Below are 20,552 nucleotides of genomic sequence, written 5' to 3'. Positions count from 1 at the left end.
ATTCAAGTGCTGGGAAAGTTTTCTCTGTCTCTTGGGCTTCCCTAGCTGTGGTACAGCCAAGGAGCCTGTTTCTCAATTAGCTGTGCTTTTTTTTCTGCACAATGAAGTGCTCTTTGAACCTGAAGGAGCAAGAAAGTCATTTACACTGAGAAGACAAGGTTGCCAGCCTTGCCAGCACATTTCTCTCTGGTTCCTTTTATCTCCTCCATAGAGCTCTTGATAAGTGAGTGGCTACTTCTGTTGGCAGCTATGCCTAGGTACAACCATAGACAATGGTGGCCCTGGGAGAAGGGAAAATGATACCTCTCTTTCAGTAGGAGAATTTGAATAAGAAAACCACATTCTAACTGCGGCGATCTGTACTCATCTTCCTCCTGATTTCTTCTATCTTGGGTTTCTTCAATAAAACCCACAAAAACCATCTTCCATCCATTCCTCAATGCATTTCCTCTTTCATCCCTTCTCTCCATCAATTCTTCCTTCATTTCTCCCTTCCTCCCTTCTTCCATAACTTACCCCTTCCCAGATTATGCACTCATCTTCCCTTCCTTCTACCATCCCTCTCTCCCTCCTTCCACCATCCATGCATCCCTCTCTTCCTTCATCATTTCTTCCTTACTTCTTGCCCTCCTTCCACATTCCCCTCATCCATCCTGAGGCAATCTTATGAGTACAGTTTCAGAAAAAGATCATAACCAGGGAAGTTCTTGAACACAGTTCAAGAACTTGCATGAGCCTGGATTATTCTTTCCTGTTGTGCTAATGAGAAAATGAAGTCTGGAGGGTTAACTTGTCTCAGGTCATGCATTAAATTCATGGCTTCATTGTGCAAATATTTATCAGGTGGTTTTATCTATTAATTATACTTTATTCACTTTATATCCCCCCATAAGTCTCTCCCTCCTCCCCTGCCGTTCCCACCCTCCCTCCCTCTTCTTCATGCATGGCCCTCCCCAAGTCCACTGATAGGGGAGGTCCTCTACACCTTCGTTCTGATCTTAGTCTATCAGATCACATCAGGAGTGGCTGCATTGTCATCTTCTGTGGCCTCGTAAGGCTGCTCCCCCCTCAGGGGGAGGTGATCAAAGAGCAGACCAATCAGATTATGTCAAAGGCAGTCCCTCTTCCCATTACTATGTAACCCACTTGGGCACTGAATTGCCATGTGCTACTTCTGTGCAGGAGTTCTAGATTATCTCCATGAATAGTCCTTGGTTGGAGAATGAGGCTCTGGGAAATTCGCTGTGTTCAAGTTTTCTGGCTCTGTTGCTCTTCTTGTGGGGTTACAGTCCTCTCCAGCTCTTACTATTTCCCATATCTTACATAAGATTCCATGCACTCTGCCCAACAGTTGGCGATAAGTCAATCGTCTGCTTTGATATGCAGGGCAGAGGCTTTCAGAGGCCCTCTGTGGCAGGTTCCTAGGTTGTTTCATGTTTTCTTCTTCTTCTGATGTCCATCCTCTTTGCCTTTCAGGATGGGGATTGAGCATTTAGTCAGGGTCCTCTCTCTTGATTAGTTTCTTTAGATGTACAGATTTTAGTAGGTTTATCCTATGTTATATGTTTATGAGAGAGTATATACCTTGTGTGTCTTTCTGCTTCTGAAACAGCTCACTCAGGATGATCCTTTCAAGGTCCCACCATTTACCTGCAAATTTCATGATTTCCTTATTTTTCATTGCTGAGTAATACTCCATTGTGTAGATGTACCACAATTTCTGCATCCATTCTTCAGTTGAGGGGCATCTGGGCTGTTTCCAGCTTCTGGCTATTACAAATAAAGCTGCTACAAACATGGGTGAGCAAATGTCCTTATTGTGTACTTGAGCCTCTTTTGGATATATGCCTAGGAGTGGTATGGCTGGATCTTGAGGAAGTGCTATTCCTAGTTGTCTAAGAAAGCGCCAGATTGATTTCCAGAGTGGTTGTACAAGTTTACATTCCCACCAGCAGTGGAGGAGGGTTCCCCTTTCTCTGCAACCTTTCCAGCATGTGTTGCCACTTGAGTTTTTGATCTTAGCCATTCTGATGGGTGTAAGGTGAAATCTTAGGGTTGTTTTGATTTGCATTTCCCTAATGACTAATGACGTTGAACATTTCTTTAAGTGTTTCTCTGCCATTCCATATTCCTCTACAGAGAGTTCTCTGTTTAGCTCTGTTCCCCATAATTAATTGGATTACTTGGTTTGCTGCTTTTCAGCTTCTTTAGTTCTTTATATATACTGGATATTAGTCCTTTGTCAGATAAAGGGTTGGTGAATATTCTTTCCCAATCTGTAGGCTGTTGTTTTGTTTTGATGACGGTGTCCTTTGCTTTACAGAAGCTTTTCCGTTTCATGAGGTCCCATTTATTGATTGTTGCTCTTAGAGCCTGTGCTGTTGGTGTTCTGTTCAGGAAGTTGTCTCCTGTGCAAATGAGTTCAAGGCTCTTCGCCAGGTTTTCTTCTAAGTGGTTTAGTGTTTCTGGTTCTATGTTGAAGTCTTTGATTCACTTGGACTTGAGTTTTGTGCAGGGTGATAAGTATGGATCTATTTTCATTTTTCTACATGTAGAGTTCCAGTTAGATCAGCACCATTTGTTGAAGATGCTGTCTTTTTTCCATTGAATAGATTTGGCATCTTTGTCAAAGATCAGGTGTCCATAAGTGTGTGGGTTTATTTCTGGGTCTTCTATTCAATTCCATTGATTCACCAGTCGGTTTCTAAGCCAGTACCATGCAGTTTTTATAACTGTTGCTCTACAGTACAGCTTAAGATCAAGGATGGAGATACCTCCTGAAGATCTTTTACTGTAGAGAATTGTTTTAGCAATTTTGGGTTTCTTGTTGTTCCATATGAAGGTGAGAATTTTTCTTTCAAGGTCTGTAAAGAATTGTGTTGGTAATTTGATGGGCATTGCATTGAATCTGTAGATTGCTTTTGGTAAGATGGCCATTTTTACTATGTTAATCCTGCCAAGCCATGAGCATGGGAGATCTTTCCATCTTCTGATATCTTCTTCTAATTCTTTCTTCAGAGAGCAGAAATTTTTTTCATCCAAGTCATTGAATTGCTTGGTTAGGGTTACACCAAGGTACTTTATGTCATTTGTGGCTATTGTGAAGGGTGTTGTTTCCCTAATTTTTTTCTCAGCCCTATTGTCTTTTGTATACAGGACGGCTACTTATTTTTTTGAGTTAATTTTGTATCCAGCCACTTTGCTGAAGGTGTTAATCAGCTGTACGAGTTCCCTGGTACAATTTTTGGGGTCATTCAGGTATAATATCATATCATATGCAAACAGTGATACTTTGACTTCTTCCTTTCCAGTTTGTATCCCTTTGATCTCCTTCAACTGTCTTATTGCTCTAGCAAGGACTTCCAGAACTATGTTGAAGAGATATGGAGAGAGTGTGCACCCTTGTCTTGTCCCTGATTTCAGTGGGATTGCTTTAAATTTCTTTCCATTCAGTTTGATGTTGGCTATTGGCTTTCTGTATATCGCCTTTACTATGTTTAGATAAGTGCCTTGTATCCCTGATCTCTCCAACACTTTAAACATGAATGGATGTTGGATTTTGTCAAATGCTTTTTCAGCATCTAGGGAGATTATCATGTGGTTTTTTCTTTCAGTTTCTTAATATGGTGGATCACATTGATGGATTTCTGTATACTGAACCACCCCTGCATACCTGGGATGAAGCCTACTTGGTCATAGTGGATGATATTTTTGATGTGTTCTTGGATTCGGTTTGCAAGTATTTTGTTGAGTATTTTTGCATCAATGTTCATAAAGGAGACTGGCCTGAAATTCTCTGTCTTTGTTGGGTCTTTGTGTGGTTTAGGTACCAAGGTGACTGTGGCTTCATAGAATGAGTTTGGTAATGTTCCTTCTGTTTTCTATTTTGTGGAATAGTTTGAAGAGAACTGAAGTTAGGTCTTCTTTGAAGGTCTGGTAGAATTTGGCGCGAAACCATCTGGTCCTGCTATTTTTTTTAGATGGGAGATTTTGATGAGCACTTGTATTTCATTGGGGGATATAGGACTATTTAATTGATTTACTTGCTCCTGATTCAGCTTTGGTAAGTGGAATCGATCAAGAAAATTGCCCATTTCATTTAGATTTTCAAATTTTGTGGCATATAGAATTTTGAAGTAAGTCTTAATGATTGTTTGGATTTCCTCAGTGTCTGTAGTTATATACCCCTTTTCATTTCTGATTTTGTTGATTTGGATGGTTTCTCTCTGCCTTTTAATTATCTTGGCTAAGGGTTTGTCTATCTTGTTGATTTTCTCAAAGAACCAGCTCTTGGTTTCATTGATTCTTTGAATTGTTTTATTTGTTTCTAATTGATTGATTTCAGCCCTGCGTTTGATTATTTCCAGCCATCTGCTCCTTCTTGGTGTGTCTGATTCTTCTTTTTCTAGGGTTTTTAAGTGAGCCATTAAGTTGCTTGAATGAGCTGTCTCAAATTTCTTCTTGAAGGCACTTAGTGCTATGAACTTTCCTCTTAGCACTGCTTTCAATTGTGTCCCACAAGTTTGGGTATGTTGTGTCTTCATTTTCATTGAGTTCTAGGAAGACTTTAATTTCTTTCTTTATTTTTTCTCTGACCCAGCTGTCATTTAGTAGCAAGTTGTTCAGTTTCCATGTGTGTGTAGGCCTTTTGCTATTTCTGTTCTTGTTTAGGTCCAGCTTTATTCCATGGTGATCAGACAGGATACAAGGCATTATTTCAATCTTCCTGTATCTGTTGAGGCTTGTTTTGTGACCAACTATATGGTCTATTTTGGAGAAGGTTCCATGAGGTGCTGAGAAGAAGGTAAATTCTTTTGAGTTTGGGTGAAAGGTTCTGTAAATGTCTGTTAGTTCCATTTGATTCATGACCTCTGTTAGAGACATTGTTTCTTTGTTTAATTTCTGTTTTGTTGACCTGTCCTTTGTTGAGAGTGCGGTGTTGAAGTCTCCCACTATTAATGTGTGGGGATCTATGTGTGGTTTAAGTTTTATCAATGTTTCTTTTACAAATGTGGGTGCCCTTGTATTTGGGGCATTGATGTTCAGGATTGTGATGTCTTCTTGGTGGAATTTTCCCTTCATGAGTATGAAGTGTCCTTCGCCATCTCTTTTTATTAATTTTGGTGGAAAGTCTATTTTATCAGATATTAAAATGGCTACTTCTGCTTGCTTCTTGCATCCATTTGCTTGGAAAGCCATCTTCCAACCCTTTATTCTCAGGTAATGTCTATCTTTGTGACTTACATGTGTTTCTTGTATGCAACAGATTGCTGGGTTTTGTTTATGCATCCATTCTGTTAGCCTGTGTCTTTTTATTGGAGAACTGAGTCCATTGATGTTGAGAGAGATTAATGACCAGTGGCTGTTAGATCCTTTGATTTTGATGTTGGCTGTGGTCCTAAGGTGGTGTGCTTGGTTGCTTTTTGTTTTACTATAGTGATGTTAATTATTTCCTGTGTTTTCTTGAAAGTAGCTAGTTTTCTTGGGTTGTATTTTTCCTTCTAGTGTCTTTTGTAACACTGGATTTGTGTGTAGGTATTGTTGAAATTTGTTTTTATCTTTGAATATCTTGTTTTCTCCGTCTATGTGGACTGAGAGTTTTGCTGGGTATAGTAGTCTGGGCTGACATCTGTGTTCTCTTAGGGTCTGCATGATATCTGTACAGGCCCTTCTGGCTTTCATAGTCTGTGTTGAAAAGTCAGGTGTGACTCTAATGGGTTTGCCATTATATGTTACTTGGCCTTTTTCCCTTGCAGCTTTTAGTATTTTTTCTTTTTTCTATATACTTACTGTTTTGATTGTTATATAGCAGGAGGATTTTCTTTTCTGGGCTAATTTATTGGCTGATCTGTAGGTCTCTTGTATTCTTCTAGGCCTCTCCTTTAATTTGGGGAAATTTTCTTCTATGATTTTGTTGAAAATATTTTCTGGGCCTTGGAGCAGGGAATCTTCTTTTTCCTCTACTCCTATTATTCTTAGGTTTTATCTTTTATGTCGTCTTGAATTTCTTGGATGGTCTGTGTCAGGAATTTTTTAGATTTAACATTTTCTTTGACAGATACATCTATTTCTTCCATTGTATCTTCCACACCTGAGATTCTTTCTTCCATCTCTTGTAGTCTATTGGTTATGCTAACCTCTGTAGTTCCTGTTTTTCCCCCTAAGTTCTTTGTCTCCACAATTTCCTCCATTTTTGTTTTCTTTAATTTTTCTAATTTTATCTTCAGATCTTGAGCCATTTTGTTGATTTCCTTCACCTGTCTGACTGTATTTTCCTGTTTTTTCTTCAATTCCTTCAGCTATTTGTTTGAACAATCCTCTGTTTTATTTTATTCAGTGATTTAAGCATTTCCTCTGTAAAGGCCACAAACTGTTTGGCTTCAACTTCCTCTATTTCTTTATGGATGGCCATAACCTCTGTTTGTTTTTATCTTCCTCTATTTCTTTACGCATTTTATTTCTTTCCTCTGTTATCCTCTTCATGATCATAGATGTTAGGTTATCTTCTTGAATTTCAATTATTCTGGGGTGTCTATTGCTACTTGCCCCTGGATAACTGGGTTCTGGAGATGCCATATTGCTCTGTCTTTTGTTGGTTGAACTTTTACGCTGGCCTCTACCCATTGGGCTATCTTAGGTGCTTGGAGTTAGTTTCTGGTGGTTCCTTGAATCCTGTGGTGGAATCCTGTGGTCCCTTTGGCAAGAAGATGGTTTTTCCTGTAGGAAGCCTTCTCAGCTTTGTGGGTATAGTCACTGGATTTTTTGGGGGTATAGTCACTGGTATTTTTCAGGAGTTGCCACTGCTCACCTCAGGCATAGACCTGAATGGTAACAGTGGCCCTTGTTAGTTGAGAGTGCTCTTCTCTTACCCAGAGAAGTCCTGAAGACAGCTGCCCTATTTCTTGCTGTGAATTTAGTGATCTGCTTCTGTAACCTGTGTGTCCTGTGGTTTGGTCAGTTTTGGTAGGGATAACTGGTTGCCCTTTGGAGCAGTATCTGGGGGTTGATCTTTGGGATCCTGGGCTTTTATAGGTCTAAGGTCAGGGCTCTGTGCCCCAGTACCCAAGCTGTAATCTGTGGCAGGTAAGTACTGCTTTCCTGGTAACAGCAGGCTATCTGGTGCACAGCAGGTCCCTTGGTTGGGTCAGTCTGTGGGACTTTTTCTGGGGATATATTGGGTGGTCTAAGTTTGTCCCCTTTGCTTCGTTCCCTGTGAGAATTCTCCAGATAGTGACTCCAAGTCTCTGGTGTCCTGGGGCACACAGTTCTGTTTGTGAGGAATAGTTGGTACAAAGCAGGTCTCTGAGCTGGCAGCGCGCATGCCTGCCTGCTAGTCTGCAGGAGTTGGGTGCCCAACAACTCTCTGTGCTTCCGGCTTGGGGCCAAATCAGTGATGGTGGCTTGTACCACCGGTCTGCGATACCTTCCCCAGACAAAGCCTGGGTGGCCCAAGTCAGCACTGTTTCCTTCCTTCCCTGTGGGGCCTCTCCCGACAGGGACTCCCAGTTTCTGTTGCACTGGGGGATGCAGCTCCGTCTGTGCCTGAGAGCTGGGTGTGCAGCCCCTCTCCGTGCTGGCGGCTTGAACCCAGGTCAGTGATGGCAGCGCGTAACCGCTGGTCTGGGAGAGACTTTCCCGGGTAAAGTCTGGGTGCCCCAAATCAGCACTGTTTCCTTCCTTCCCTGTGGGGGCCTCTCCCGACAGGGACTCCCAGTCTCTGTTGCACTAGGGTGCACAGCTCTGTCTGTGCTAGACAGCTGGGTGCGCAGCCACTCTCCCTGCTGGTGCTGGCGGCTGGAGCCCAGTTCAGTGATGGTGGCTTATACCTGCCGGTCTGTGAGACTTTTTTCCAGGGAAAGACTGGGTGACCCGTGGCCAGTCCTGCTACTTTCCTTCCCTGTGGGTTTTTCTCGAGACTGGGACTTCCAGTCTCTGGTGTTTTTGTGCCCACAGTTCAGCCTGGGAAGGTGATTAGGACACGCAGGTGTGTGGCTCTGGTCTGGCGACCTAGTGCCTGCATAACCCAAGATCTCTTCCGGGTTCTGGCTGGGTGGCCTGAGCGTGGACCTGCCTGATTCCCACACTATGGGGGTTTCCTCTCACCTGGGAAATATGATCACTGTTGTTTTAGGGCCTAGAGTTCAATCTCTTGGAAAATGTTGTCTTGCTCCTCAGAGGCAGTATTCTCCTGGTGCCGCCATCTTGCCCTCCCCATTAGGTGGTTTTTAATGTGTGGGAACCTCCCATCTTCATCGCCATGGGTGAGATACTATGAATATAGCCACAAACTACATGTCTCACGATTATTATCATTCTAGTAATTAAACATGACAATATCAGGTGATGGGAAAATTTATGGGACAGTTGATGTACTGAGTGATGGGTTAGAGAATGAATTATGACAGGGAGGCTAAGAAGTGTCTCTGAGGAGCTAATATCCTAGGGAGGCTGTTCCAGTTGGGGAACAACTAGCACAAAGGTCTTGTAATGAGAAATAAGCTTGGCTTGAGAAACAGAGAGGAGGACACTATAGTACGTGCAAGAGAGCAAGAGAAAGTTTGTAATGAGATGAGCTCAGATGGCCTCATTCATCCTAGGGGCTTAAAAATGTAAGGAGTTTAATATGAATATTGGCCCACTTCAAAGCCATAGAAATTTAAAACTAGGTGCTGGCATTGCTTTCTATAAGGGGCCCTCAGGCTTGGTCAAGAGTATATTTAATGGAGTCAGGGGACAGTGCACAGAGCAAGGCTGGCTAGAAACTTTTGGGGTAAAGGAAGTGAAAGATGCTGGTAGCATCTCCATCTGTCCCTTGGACACATTGGTGGTAACACAGCAGACAGAGAAGGCAGTGTCAGTGACTGCCTGGAACACAGGGATGACTGCAAATATTCTGCATATGACCTATATAGGGACTGTGAAGAAGAAAGAGGGATGAAAGGTTTCCCAAGTACCCTGGGTCTGTTCCCATGCCACTGTGAGAGGAGGAAGACCAGGGCCGGAACAGAGCAGCTGCTGCATAGAAATTCAAAGAGCTGTCCAGAGCTCCACTACAGAGGTCCTCTAGACACTCAGGTAGCTACAGGCAAAGATCTGAGAGAGTGGCCACCAGTACACTGAATCTGCATACAAACCTTAGGGCATGAGAATGTGCTCCCTCTCCTAGGGCCATGTCCTTTTGACAACCTAATTTGGGGCTGCTGGGAAGGGTCTTAGACATCCACCCGACCTCCCAAACAGAAAGGAGGCTCTGAAACTTTTATGATTCCAGCTAGGCCTACCTCCTGGGTCCATCCCTTAAGCAGATATGGAGCTCAAGCACAGTTATGAGGTAGGATGTGGGGTTGAACAGAGTGGATTAATGAATAGAAAATCAGGACAGCTCAGAAGCAGGAAAAAAAATTAGGTCTATTAGTAATTTCCTAGGGTAGATGATATGTGGGATTGATACTCAGAAGGGATCTAGATTCCATATCCATGATGCTCTTAAAGTGTTTGGTGCCTACAAGATGTGGCACTTGTTGTCACATGGCCAGACCTGGGTAGTCATGGTGACAGCTCCTGTGTCTGTATCTGAAGTATTCTTACTAATTTTTCAGCCACCTATTTGTTAACTTCTTGTTTCTACACCTCCAGCTAGAACATCAGCTACATAAGAGCAGGGAATCACACACCCTTGCTGACCATTCTCTCTCCTGGCCCTATTACAAGTAGATCCTCAATAAATATTAGTAGAATAAATGAATGAATGAGTCAGTGAATGAATGGCAGTACTTCATGATCTGTGGACCGAAAACTGAGTGCAATTAGGTAGGAAGCTGACATCAGAGAGCTAAGTAGATTGTGAACATGAATTTTAGAGGGGAGGAGGTTACTGACAGTCAGGCATAGTTACAACTGATAGTTTGCTGTCCTCATTTAATTTCTGTTGCTATGATAAAAATATCCTAACTAAAAACAACTTAGAAAAGAAAAAGTTTATTTTAGTTCACAATTCTAGATTATAGTCCATTGTAATGGGAAAGCAAGGTGGCAGAAGCTTAAAACAGCTAATCACATCACATCCACAATCAAGAGTACTGAAAAATGAATGCATGTATGCTTCTGCTCAGCTCACTTTTTTCACTCTTACATAGTGTAGGACAAAAGTTTAGGGTATGATGCTACCCACAGGGGGCTTGTTCTTCCTATATCAATTAACATAATCAAGAGGATTCCAGAGACATGCTCAGGGGCCAACCTGTTCTAGACAACTCCTCATTGAGATTCTTTTCTTAACTGATTTTAATTAAGTTATTTTCTTAAGTAATTTTAATATTGACAATTAAAATTAACCATCACAGCTGTTTTGTGGGAGCATCTTTGACAGACCTTTCAAAACTAAGGAGTTATGGTCAACTACATTCTGCATAGTGTAGTATGAGATCCTGCTAACAAATTTAGAAACTTTCAAGCTAACAGTCATTGCATTATTAAGAATAATAACTGATCATGGTGGCTTGCACCTTTAGTCTCAGATTTTGGGCAGCTAAAATGTGTTTCCATAAGATCAAGTCCAGTCTGGCCTACAGTGTAAGAACCTAACTCAATAAAAAGAGAGAGAGAGAAAAAAGAGGAGCAAGAGAGAGAATATACTTACATACTGATGTTTGCACAAACACTTCCTCTTTTAATGAATGAGAGTGGGTTCAAGGTCACCCTGATGACATCATTCTTGCTGACTAATAATCCAATCTACTTTTTTGAGTGGGAGAGGCAAGACTGGATTTACAACCTGCACATATTCAGTAGGCATGTGGAGCATAATCCATTTTAACGGCACTGTAGTGGGGAACTGTGGTGAATGTCACTAGAATCCCTGATTCTCTATTCACTTGAAGAGTGACCTTGGCAACTACTACATTTCAAGTCTTAGTTTCTTCTTTCTTCAGCTACAAAATGTGGGTAATAAGAATACCCTGTAATATTACTGTGTCCATGGCAATAGAGGGTTAATAGAGTGTAATAGTGTGCCCTGCACATAGGCAATAGGCCATAGATAATGACTACTTTGTATTATAATAGCATGAACAATCATGGCATGGATGATAACTGTAGAGGTTTAGGCCCTGCATGAGGGTAATGCTCCAGCTCCACCTGGATAGGTAACTGACCTTGTAATCAAAGCACATTTGTATTGTGTATGTCATCTTGTCTAATACTTCTACAATGACATTGTAATATTCATAACAGTATATCCATAATAGTAGAATATCCAGAATAGAATAGACAGAATATCCATAATAGTAGTTTCTATTACTGAGTATGTACCTTGAATACATTTCCTCTCATTGACCCAGCTGAACCTTCAGTGAGCTGATTGCGTCATGTGGTTCTAGTTTGGTCCCAGAAGCCATTGACCTTGCCTGATTCCTACCACGTTGATGCTTACTAAGCAGCCACCTGGGTGTGCTGTGGCTTCCCATGTGTTTCAGAGTGAGGAAGGGTCACACATACAGAGTAGGAGAATCCCAACTTCAGCTGATTTTTTAAAATTCTTTATTAATTACACTTTATTCACTTTGTATTCCCCCTGTGGTTCCCTCCCTCCTCCCATCCCAATCCCTCCCTTTCTCCACCTTCTGCATGCATGCCCCTCCCAAAGTCCACTGATAGGATAGGACTTTTCCTTCCTTCTGATCCTAGTCAATTAGGTCTCATCAGGAGTGGCTGCATTGTCTTCTTCTGTGGCCTGGTAATGCTGCTTCCCCCTCAGGGGGAGGTAATTAAAGAGCAGGCCAATCAGTTCATGTCAGAGACAGTCCCTGTTCCTATTACAATGGAACCCATTTGGATACTGAACTTCCATGGGCTACATCTGTGCAGGGGTCTTAGGTTATCTCCATGCCTAGTCCTTGGTTGGAGTATCAGTCTCAGGAAAGACCCCTGTGCTCAGATTTTTTGGTTCTGTTGCTCTCCTTATGGAGTTCCTCTCCTCTCCAGATCTTACTGTTTCCCACTTCTTTCCTAAGATTCCCTGCACTCTGTCCAAAGGTTGCCCATAAGTCTCAGTATATTCATTGATAATCTGCAGGGCAGAGCCTTTCAGGGGTCCTCTGTGGTAGGCTCCTGACTTGTTCCCTCTTTTCTCCTTCTTTCCAGACTATAGCTCCCTATCTTGATTGTAGATGAGGAACTGGCAATGGCTTTAAGGGTCTTTTGTTCTAAGATGATGTAAGTTGTTCCATACACATTAACCCTTAAATGGTGGATTTGTTGATCAGTTCAGGTTTGGGAGATGCAGACGCCCAAAGATGTGGTGTAATCCATAGGTATGTTCATGTGCAGCCATACTCTGCTATAAGGTGGAACAGAAAGCCAACGAAGACCTTACTTTATTTGTTATCTTCCCTCTACATGACACACTAGCTATTCTGAATGCCATCCTCATTGTTCTGCGTTTTGGTTTCTTGAATGCTTCCCTCTGGTCTTAGAACTCCTTGCTCTTTTCCCTTCCTCTCACACAGTGTATCTTCACTTGTCTGCCTTTCCTAATGGCCTGTGATCTCCAAAACAGTAAAAACGGCATATGCCTCATCTATTTTGTTCTTCCTAGTACCTAGTTCAAGCTCTGTCATGAAGAGAGTATTAATAAATCGAGTTCAGTGAAGGCTGGGATGATAGCTCTGTTGCTAAACTGCTAGGATCAGTCCCCAGAACTCACATTAAAGAGAAAAGTGGGGCACAGCAGAATACATATGATTCTCAGCACTGGGGAGTGAAGATAGGCAGATCCTAGGAGCTCAATAGCCAGCTATCTTAGCTTATTTGAGGAGTTCCAGGCTTGTGAAAAATCCTGTCTCAAGAAAACAAGGTGGGTAACACTTGAGGAACAAGAGCCAGGGTTGTCCTCTGGCCTTACAATCACACGCACACATGAATAGACACTGACATACATACTGGGTACGTCCGCGTGCACATTATCAGTGGGGATATACGCAGCTGCATGCAAGGTATACAGTATAGAAAAGATTACAAATGCCTCATATCTGGGCCACTAGTCATTCTGTGATTTACAGACTCTGTGAAGGTTTCAGGTGACATCTTGGGGCTGGGATTCAGGAAATCTGGGACCATATCTGCACATAACTTTACTGGGTGACCTTGAAAGAGTCCTTTCCTGTTTCTGGCCATCTCCAACCCCACAATCTATGTACTTTGGATAAGGCAGACAGCCAGAGTTCTGGGGACATTGACAGAGGACAAGTGACGTAATGCCTACTTGAGGTTCTCAGAAAAAAAGAGTTTCACAAAAGCCTGTGGCTGGGCTTTCAGATTCAAGATACAACCCAGGCTCTAGGATAGGCCAACAGTGATGCAAAGCCTGATGGTGAGGTAGCTTCCAAGGCAGCACCTAGAAGTAGGGTAGAGAAGCTTGCCAGCAAATGTCTTGACACTGTTCTCTAGCCTGAAGCTGAGCCTCTGGATTTACATCTAATGTAGGTACAGATTCAAGACAAAGGATGAAGCTTCATGAATTAAACCCTACACAGACATTGACAAAGCCCTTAACAATTGTTTCTAAATATATTTCTGAGATAGTGGTCTATAATAGCAGTGGCAATTGGGGGTGACATTTAGGACTAGAAGGCACAGTACTGAGTTTCCACTGCTCAACTCATTATTAATTAGCAGCCTCCCTGACTGCCTCTGACATAATCTGATTGGCCTGCTCTTTGATCACCTCCCTCTGGGGGGGAGCAGCCTTACCAGGCCATAGGAGAGGACAATGCAGCCACTTTTGATGCGAACTGATAGACTAAGATCAGAAAGGAGAGGAGAACCTCCCCTATCAGTGGACGTGGGGAGTGGCATGCAAGCAGAGGGAGGAGGAAGGGTGGGATTGGGAGGGGAGGAGGGAGGGGCTTATGGGGGGATGCAGAATGAATAAAGTGTAATTGATGAAAAATTAAAAAAAAAAAGAAAAAAATAATTTAAGAACCTTAAATGACTTTCAAAAGGGGAGGAAAACATGGAGTTAGTCAATTGGCATGGAGCACGTCTCGCCCCTGGGGGCAATGGTCTCCTGAACCTACTCAGACCTCGGATACCACCACTGCTAGTTCTAGAACTGATGCAGGATGTTCCAACGAGGGGGTTAAGGCTTCTCATAATATTTCCTATAAGCCCACACCTGTTTGTTTATATCCCCCATTTTTATTCATTATTAGCCAGATAGAGCCAAGTAATTGTGGTAATGATACTTGCTTTTTTGCCCAATGCTGGAATGCTAGTAAATTTAGGTATGCCCTGGTTACTCGCATGCCTCGCTGGGTGCCTGTGCCCGTTGATGCCCCTCACGCTATGACTCTCTTCAGACAGAAAAGGGATCTTGGAACTACAGCCACCATTGTTACTACCATCTCATTGGCGGCTGTTGGAGCTACCACTGTGGCTTTAGCCATGAGTCATACTGGGCAGACTGCTCAGACCCTGAATAATCATTTAGCCAATGTAGCTCATGCCTTAGTTGTACAAAAAGGAATTAATGCTCAACTAAAAGGAAGCTTGATAGTGTTCAATCAGAGGATTGACCTCGTGCAGGAGCAAATTGATACCCTATGGCAAATCGCTCAACTTGGCTATCAATGAAAATATGCTGGACTTTGAGTCACTAGCATACAACATGAGAATTTTTCCTGTGCTGCAAATCTGTCTAAACAATTGTCGAGCTATATTTTAGGTAATTGGACTGGAGAATTCGATACTATGATGGAGCAGCTGAGAGTGGCCATTGTCACAGTAAATTCTACCAGAGTGGATGCAGGACTAGCCACAGGATTATCATCATGGATTGCTGCAGCCATGAATCATCTGAAGGAATGGGCGGGCATGGGAGCATTAGCAGGCCTTCTGGTGTTGGTCTCCTTGGTTTGCCTGTGGTATATATGCAAGATTAGAGTCTCACAACAGTGTGATGCAGCCATGATCATTCAGGCCTTTACAGCCATTGAAGCAGGACAGTCTCCCCAAGCATGGTTGGCTATCATAAAAAGCTAAAATGTTACGCTCAGGATGCGAGGCTAAGCACTGCACTCAGGGTCAGCCGCTTTGGACCCAGAAAAGAGCATGTCTGATTGCATGCGGGTTGATGCTCCAGGTTCCGCCTCTGAGAAAAAGGTATAGGACGGGTCTGATGCTCTTTGGGTGGATGACACCTAAATGAACATCAGTACAAAGTCCCAATTTATTTCTAATATCAGAGATCAGACCTCTACTCTTGCCTGATGCGTCTGAAACAAAAAGGGGGAACTGTAGAGAGCTCCGGAATGCTATGCCTTAAAGATGGAGCTTGTTTCCGACTTCCACCTTCCCGATGGTGAGTGCTCTCTGTCACAAACAACTCCACATTTGGCTAAGGCTGAGGATCTGGCTTGCTTCCATGTATGTGGACCTATCTGCATTGCCCACGTGGCATGCTGGGGTTGGCTACCCAGAGGCTATTTAAGCTGTGGGCTTGTTTTCCCCAGGGTCAGATGATTGTTCAAGGTTCCTGAATAAACTGCATTGAAAAAAAAAAAAAAAACAGCCTCCCTGGATTATGTGTAACATGGGTCCAGTTACAATGTGCATGGAGAAAAATACTTCATATATGTCAACTGTCATTACTATAATTATTGCTGTTTTTCCTGACTAATATTAAGTTTCTGTATATCTACAAGTCTTTCCACTTTTTTAACACAATGTCAAGGCTGTTTGAGACAAACTTCCAATGAGATCCCATTCTCTCCTCTCATAGATAGTAAAACAGGTACTCACTGGACACCAGACTGTGGTCTTTCTGGAGGGTTCATCAGTATAATGTAAGTCAGTACCCAACCCACTGTAATTTTTTGATGACACTTGCTAACTAGATCTGCACAGCTGCTCTAGATCCGGTATGTGTATGCTATCAATATATTCTGCAGACAAGGAAACAAAATGATGTATTCATGGTCACCATCTTTGTGAAGACTGGGTTCAACCTGCATGGTACCAATCCAATCCTATCCCACCACCTGCTCCTGGTAACTCGACACTCTGTGTTTGGTAAGATGGTAGAGGCAGAAAAAGGTAAGAATGGACAAAAAGGTAAGAATGGGCCTCTAGAGCCAGTTCAAGTCTAAGTAGTCCCGGATCCCATTCCCAGGTTCTGGATCTGTGGCTGAGCCATCCAATCTCCCTGTATTTCCAATCCCTCGTATAAAATGGGGATCACACTGATACTCCAACCAAGGACTATGCATGGAGATAACCTAAGACCCCTGCACAGATGTAGCCCATGGAAGTTCAGTATCCAAGTGGGTTCCATTATAGTAGGGACAGGGACTATCTCTAGTGAACTGATTGGCCTGCTCTTTAATTACCTTCCCCTGAGGGGAGAGCAGCATTACCACGCCACAGAAGAAGACAATGCAGCCACTCCTGATGAAACCTAATTGACTAGGATCAGAAGGAAGGAAAAGAAGACCTCCCCTATCAGTGGACTTGGGGAGGGGCACGGGTGCAGAGGGTGGAGAAAGGGAGTGATTGGTATGGGAGCAGGGAAGGAACCACAGGAGGGATACAAAGTGAATAAAGTGTAATTAATAAAGAGTTTTAAAAAATGGGGATCACAGTGATGGGTTGTCCTTGAGGGATGAGACTATTTCATAGAGACAAGATTAGCCTCTCATAAGTGCAAGTTTCCGTAGGGTGGAGATTGTGTCCAACTATTTTACTTCACCAACTAGCTTAGGGCATAGAAATGGGAGCCCTATTTACCAATCACCTATTAAGCACCAGGCATCTATTCACTCTGCTCCCCTACTGCCCTCTACCTTCCCCCTTCTCCAAGATGATTCCCTTTGTTCCTCTCCCATTATTCCTCCTTTCCGCATGCATTTCATTATCCTATTTCTCATCTTTTAAAAGATTTTTCAGTCCTTCATGACTCTCTATATATATACACATACATAATTTTAAATCTAGGTTCTGCACATAAGAGAAAGTGTAATATTTGTCTTTCCAAGTCTGGCTTAACTGGCTTAACATAATGATCTCCAGTTGCATCCATTTTCCTGCAAATGCCGTGATCTCATATTAATTTATGGCTATATAAAATTTCCATTTTGTATACTTACCACATTTTCTTTGTCTATTCATCTTGGTGGACATCTAGGTTGGTCCTATTTTCTGGCAATTGTCAACAGTTCTACAATAAACATGAAATACACAAGTATCTCTCCTGATACCAATGTTGTAAAGTCATTTCCTTAAATCACCCACTGAACACAATCAAGACAAAAAAACCCCAATATTCAGAGATGTTACACAAATTACCCAGCTTTCAGTGCTGGTAACCAGTTCAAACTCACTATTTCCATTGCTCAATTCACTATTAATTAACAGTGTCTCTGTGTCTCAGTTGAACATGGAAGAATGACTCTCCTGGCTACCATAATGCCCTCCAAAAGAACCTGCTCTGTAACACTTGGGGAATTGGTGGGTCCTTGAATATAGTGCTTGGGGTTAAGAGGGTCTGGACACTGAGAACAGATGATGCCCCAATTAGCTCCCTGCAAGTCAAAATCAAAGACCACTGAAGGAAGCTTGATGGAAAATGTAGCAGCATTAATACAGCTTAATCTTGCCTAACCAGGCTCTGTCGAGGGGTGGGATGGGAAGAAGATAGCCATATTACACAATTATGATGACGCACAGGCTTTTCTTGGACCTCAAATGCTTCCCGAGTCCCGAGGGGAGTCCCATGAATACTTCATTGTGCCCACAGAAGAGGAAATAACAAAGACTTCTTATCTTGCAACTCACCATGCCAGGGCTAGAATTATCTTTGACATTCTGGACTGATCGTGCATTCTCCTATGACAGGCTGGCTTCTGGAAACTGGCTCTTGGCTGCTACCAAGTGTCTAACATAGGATGCGTCCCAACTGCAGCTAAACTTTTGCCATATCTGTGGCTTTCTTTTGATGACAGTCTCACAGGTGTACATCTCTGTGTCATGGTACCTGGTATAGGGCTTAGTATGGAGTCTAAACTCACAGAATGCTGAACCAAAGCTCATAAGTTTGACCAAGTACAAAAGGAATGGCCAAAGCCATGATGTGCTATTGAAGTCATCAACATGGTCACACACATCACATGGGTGATGATCAGTGGTATTTGGAGACTGGAATTAAAGGCAATGGGCAGTGAACTTCATGAGAATACTCTGGATAAGGAGGCGGCATTATTGGAACCCAGGACAAGTTCAGTCCAAGCCTAGCTGAGAGATCCAAGGACCGAGAATGAGTCAAAAGGGCCAGAAGCCAGGATTGAGCTGAACGAATTGCCAAAAGAGATGTGATCTAAGTGAGAAAAGGTCCAGGAATAAATGGAGACTATGAAGGGCCACTGCTGCCGTGGCTGGTAGGTGTAAAAGGGGATGGGCCTGCTGCCTTAAATGGTCTGAACTGGGTGAACAGATGCAATCCCCCATCTGATGTCTGGATGACAACAGTTCAGAGGCATCTCTGCATGTAGGAGCAATGTGAAAAATTCTTGAGCCCAGATTAAGTTGGTTAATAATATGCATGGATATATATGAATGCGGGATTTGTCCTGGGAACAGTTCTCAGCCTTTCAGCCAATAATACCTTTCCAAATTATGTTAGTCACCTAGACAAATCTCTAGTGCAGTGGACAGGTGGCAAAACAGAGTGACAGATCCCTTTTGTTCTTCTCACACAAAACGGGTGGGGAAGGACTGTTGGCCCAACACCAGCCAAGCCTCTTTTCTTAAAACTTGAGATTGGTGAAAAGAAAGAGAAAGAGTTAGACAGACAGATTAACAGGAATTCATGAATTCTGAGCAGCTGGCCAGGCAATGACAGCCATGTGTCCGGCTGCCTAGATCTGAAAAGCAGAGGAATCCTATCACCAGGAAAATAGAAGCATGGAGCATATGCACAGAAAAGGCCAGAGACTGGAGATATAAAAATGTGTCAGCAGTATTTCCTGATTCCAGACTCTTCCTGGACTGAACAGTGCCCCTGGATTCCATGAGACCCTTCCCATATTCCTTAGGAGAAATATTTATTTAAAGATGCTTCTACCGATGTATACTCATTAGTTATCCCAAGTTCTGACACCCTTCCCTTCCAGGGCCTTTAATTCTTCCTGATCTAGCATTGCTTCTCAAAGTAGAAGGGTCTTCTCTATCCATTCTGCTCTACCTTTTTGGTAAGTCTCTGAAAGGACTAGGAAAAGCTGACAGTTCATTCTTAGACTTTCTTGGAGCTGGGACTCCTAATGTCATTTACATTTCCTTGAGGCAAAAGTGAGAGGAAAGATACTCCAGATGCTTCCACTACTGCTATTGGGTTCTGTGGATAAGTTTCCAGAGGCATTTTGCTTCTGGCTGCTCTCTCTTTGTGTGCTGCACTGGCAAGGGTCTGAAGCATCTGATTTCTGTAGGTTATGCCAGATGGACAGGGTTCTAATGCTTTAGCTCTGCCACTTCTACTTGAGAAATGTGGGGCAAGTGTCTTGACTTTGACAGGGGGTGGGGAGTTATCCGCATCATGGTAGTTTACAGTAAGGAATGCAGGGATTGATTCATCAGCTGACATCCCCATCACCTCCCACACTAACTCATGAATCATAGTCACCGGGCCCTCAAAGACAGAGAGGTCATCCATCCCTCCAGCTTAGAGTGTATATGCCAACATTTGCATTCCACTGTGAGGTAATATGTGGGGATCCCATCCACACCTGGAATCTTGCACCCTTCCTGCCCACCCACCCTGGGTTTACTGACAAAGTTGAAAGGCTAAGCTGGCTGGCTCAATGACAGGAAATGGGGACCAGGATATGCACAGTTGTAGCAGATGCTAATTAACTGTGCTTTATTCATATATAATTTACATGAAATAGAAGCATTGATTGATTGATTTTGTGTGTGTGTGTGTGTGTGTGTGTGTGTGCATGCACATGTGTGGCCCATGTGTATGGAGGACGATGTGAGCTTTTGTATATGTGCAAGCGGAAGCCAGAGGACAACTTCAGACTTCACTGTTCAGGAATGCTACCCATTGTATTCCGAGACAGTCTCTCACTGGCTTGCAGCTCACCAAGTAGACTTGGCTGACTGGCCAGCAAGCCCCAGCAATCTGCGTCTCTCCATCTCTTCAGTTCTGGGATGGTGTTCAGTTCAGTATGGTGTGTGCCACCATACTTAGCTTTTATGTTGGTTCTGGTGACAAAACCCATGTTTGCCAAAGCAAGTACTGTGCAGACTGAGCCCTCTTCCTAGTCCCCAAAGCATTGACTTTAAGTATTTAGGTCCATGACTGTCAACAAGCAGATATACTCATTGTCATTATAGCCATCAAAACATGAAAATTTCTTTTCTCTCTCCCCCCCCCCCCCACTCTGCAATACTTATATGTTCCAGATAACCCAACCTCAGGAAACCACTAATATGCTTTTGGTTGCTATAAGTTGGGTTGCATTTTTTTCTTTTTTTTAATTTTAATTTTTTTAATATTAGTT

The 20,552-nt window shown here is 42.9% G+C and overlaps 1 protein-coding gene across 4 annotated transcripts in view; it reads right to left on the bottom strand.

Annotated features, from left to right (window-relative positions):
• The window catches only part of Syn3 (synapsin III), a 496,250-nt gene that overhangs the window by 204,337 nt on the left and 271,361 nt on the right, over window positions 1-20,552 (bottom strand). Inside the window, exon 7 of one of the 4 annotated variants that reach the window (XM_060377803.1) lies at window positions 17,132-17,212. The exons of the other annotated variants lie outside the window; for them this stretch is intronic. Within the exon in view, the coding sequence (XP_060233786.1) occupies window positions 17,204-17,212 (9 nt within the window). The 3' untranslated portion in view covers window positions 17,132-17,203. Of the gene's footprint in view, window positions 1-17,131; window positions 17,213-20,552 lie in introns of those variants that run through there. 4 annotated transcript variants of the gene reach the window in all.

This window comes from Meriones unguiculatus, chromosome 2 (assembly GCF_030254825.1).
Source record: "Meriones unguiculatus strain TT.TT164.6M chromosome 2, Bangor_MerUng_6.1, whole genome shotgun sequence".
NCBI lineage: Eukaryota > Metazoa > Chordata > Mammalia > Rodentia > Muridae > Meriones > Meriones unguiculatus.
This window is presented reverse-complemented; position numbering and strand designations above follow the sequence as displayed.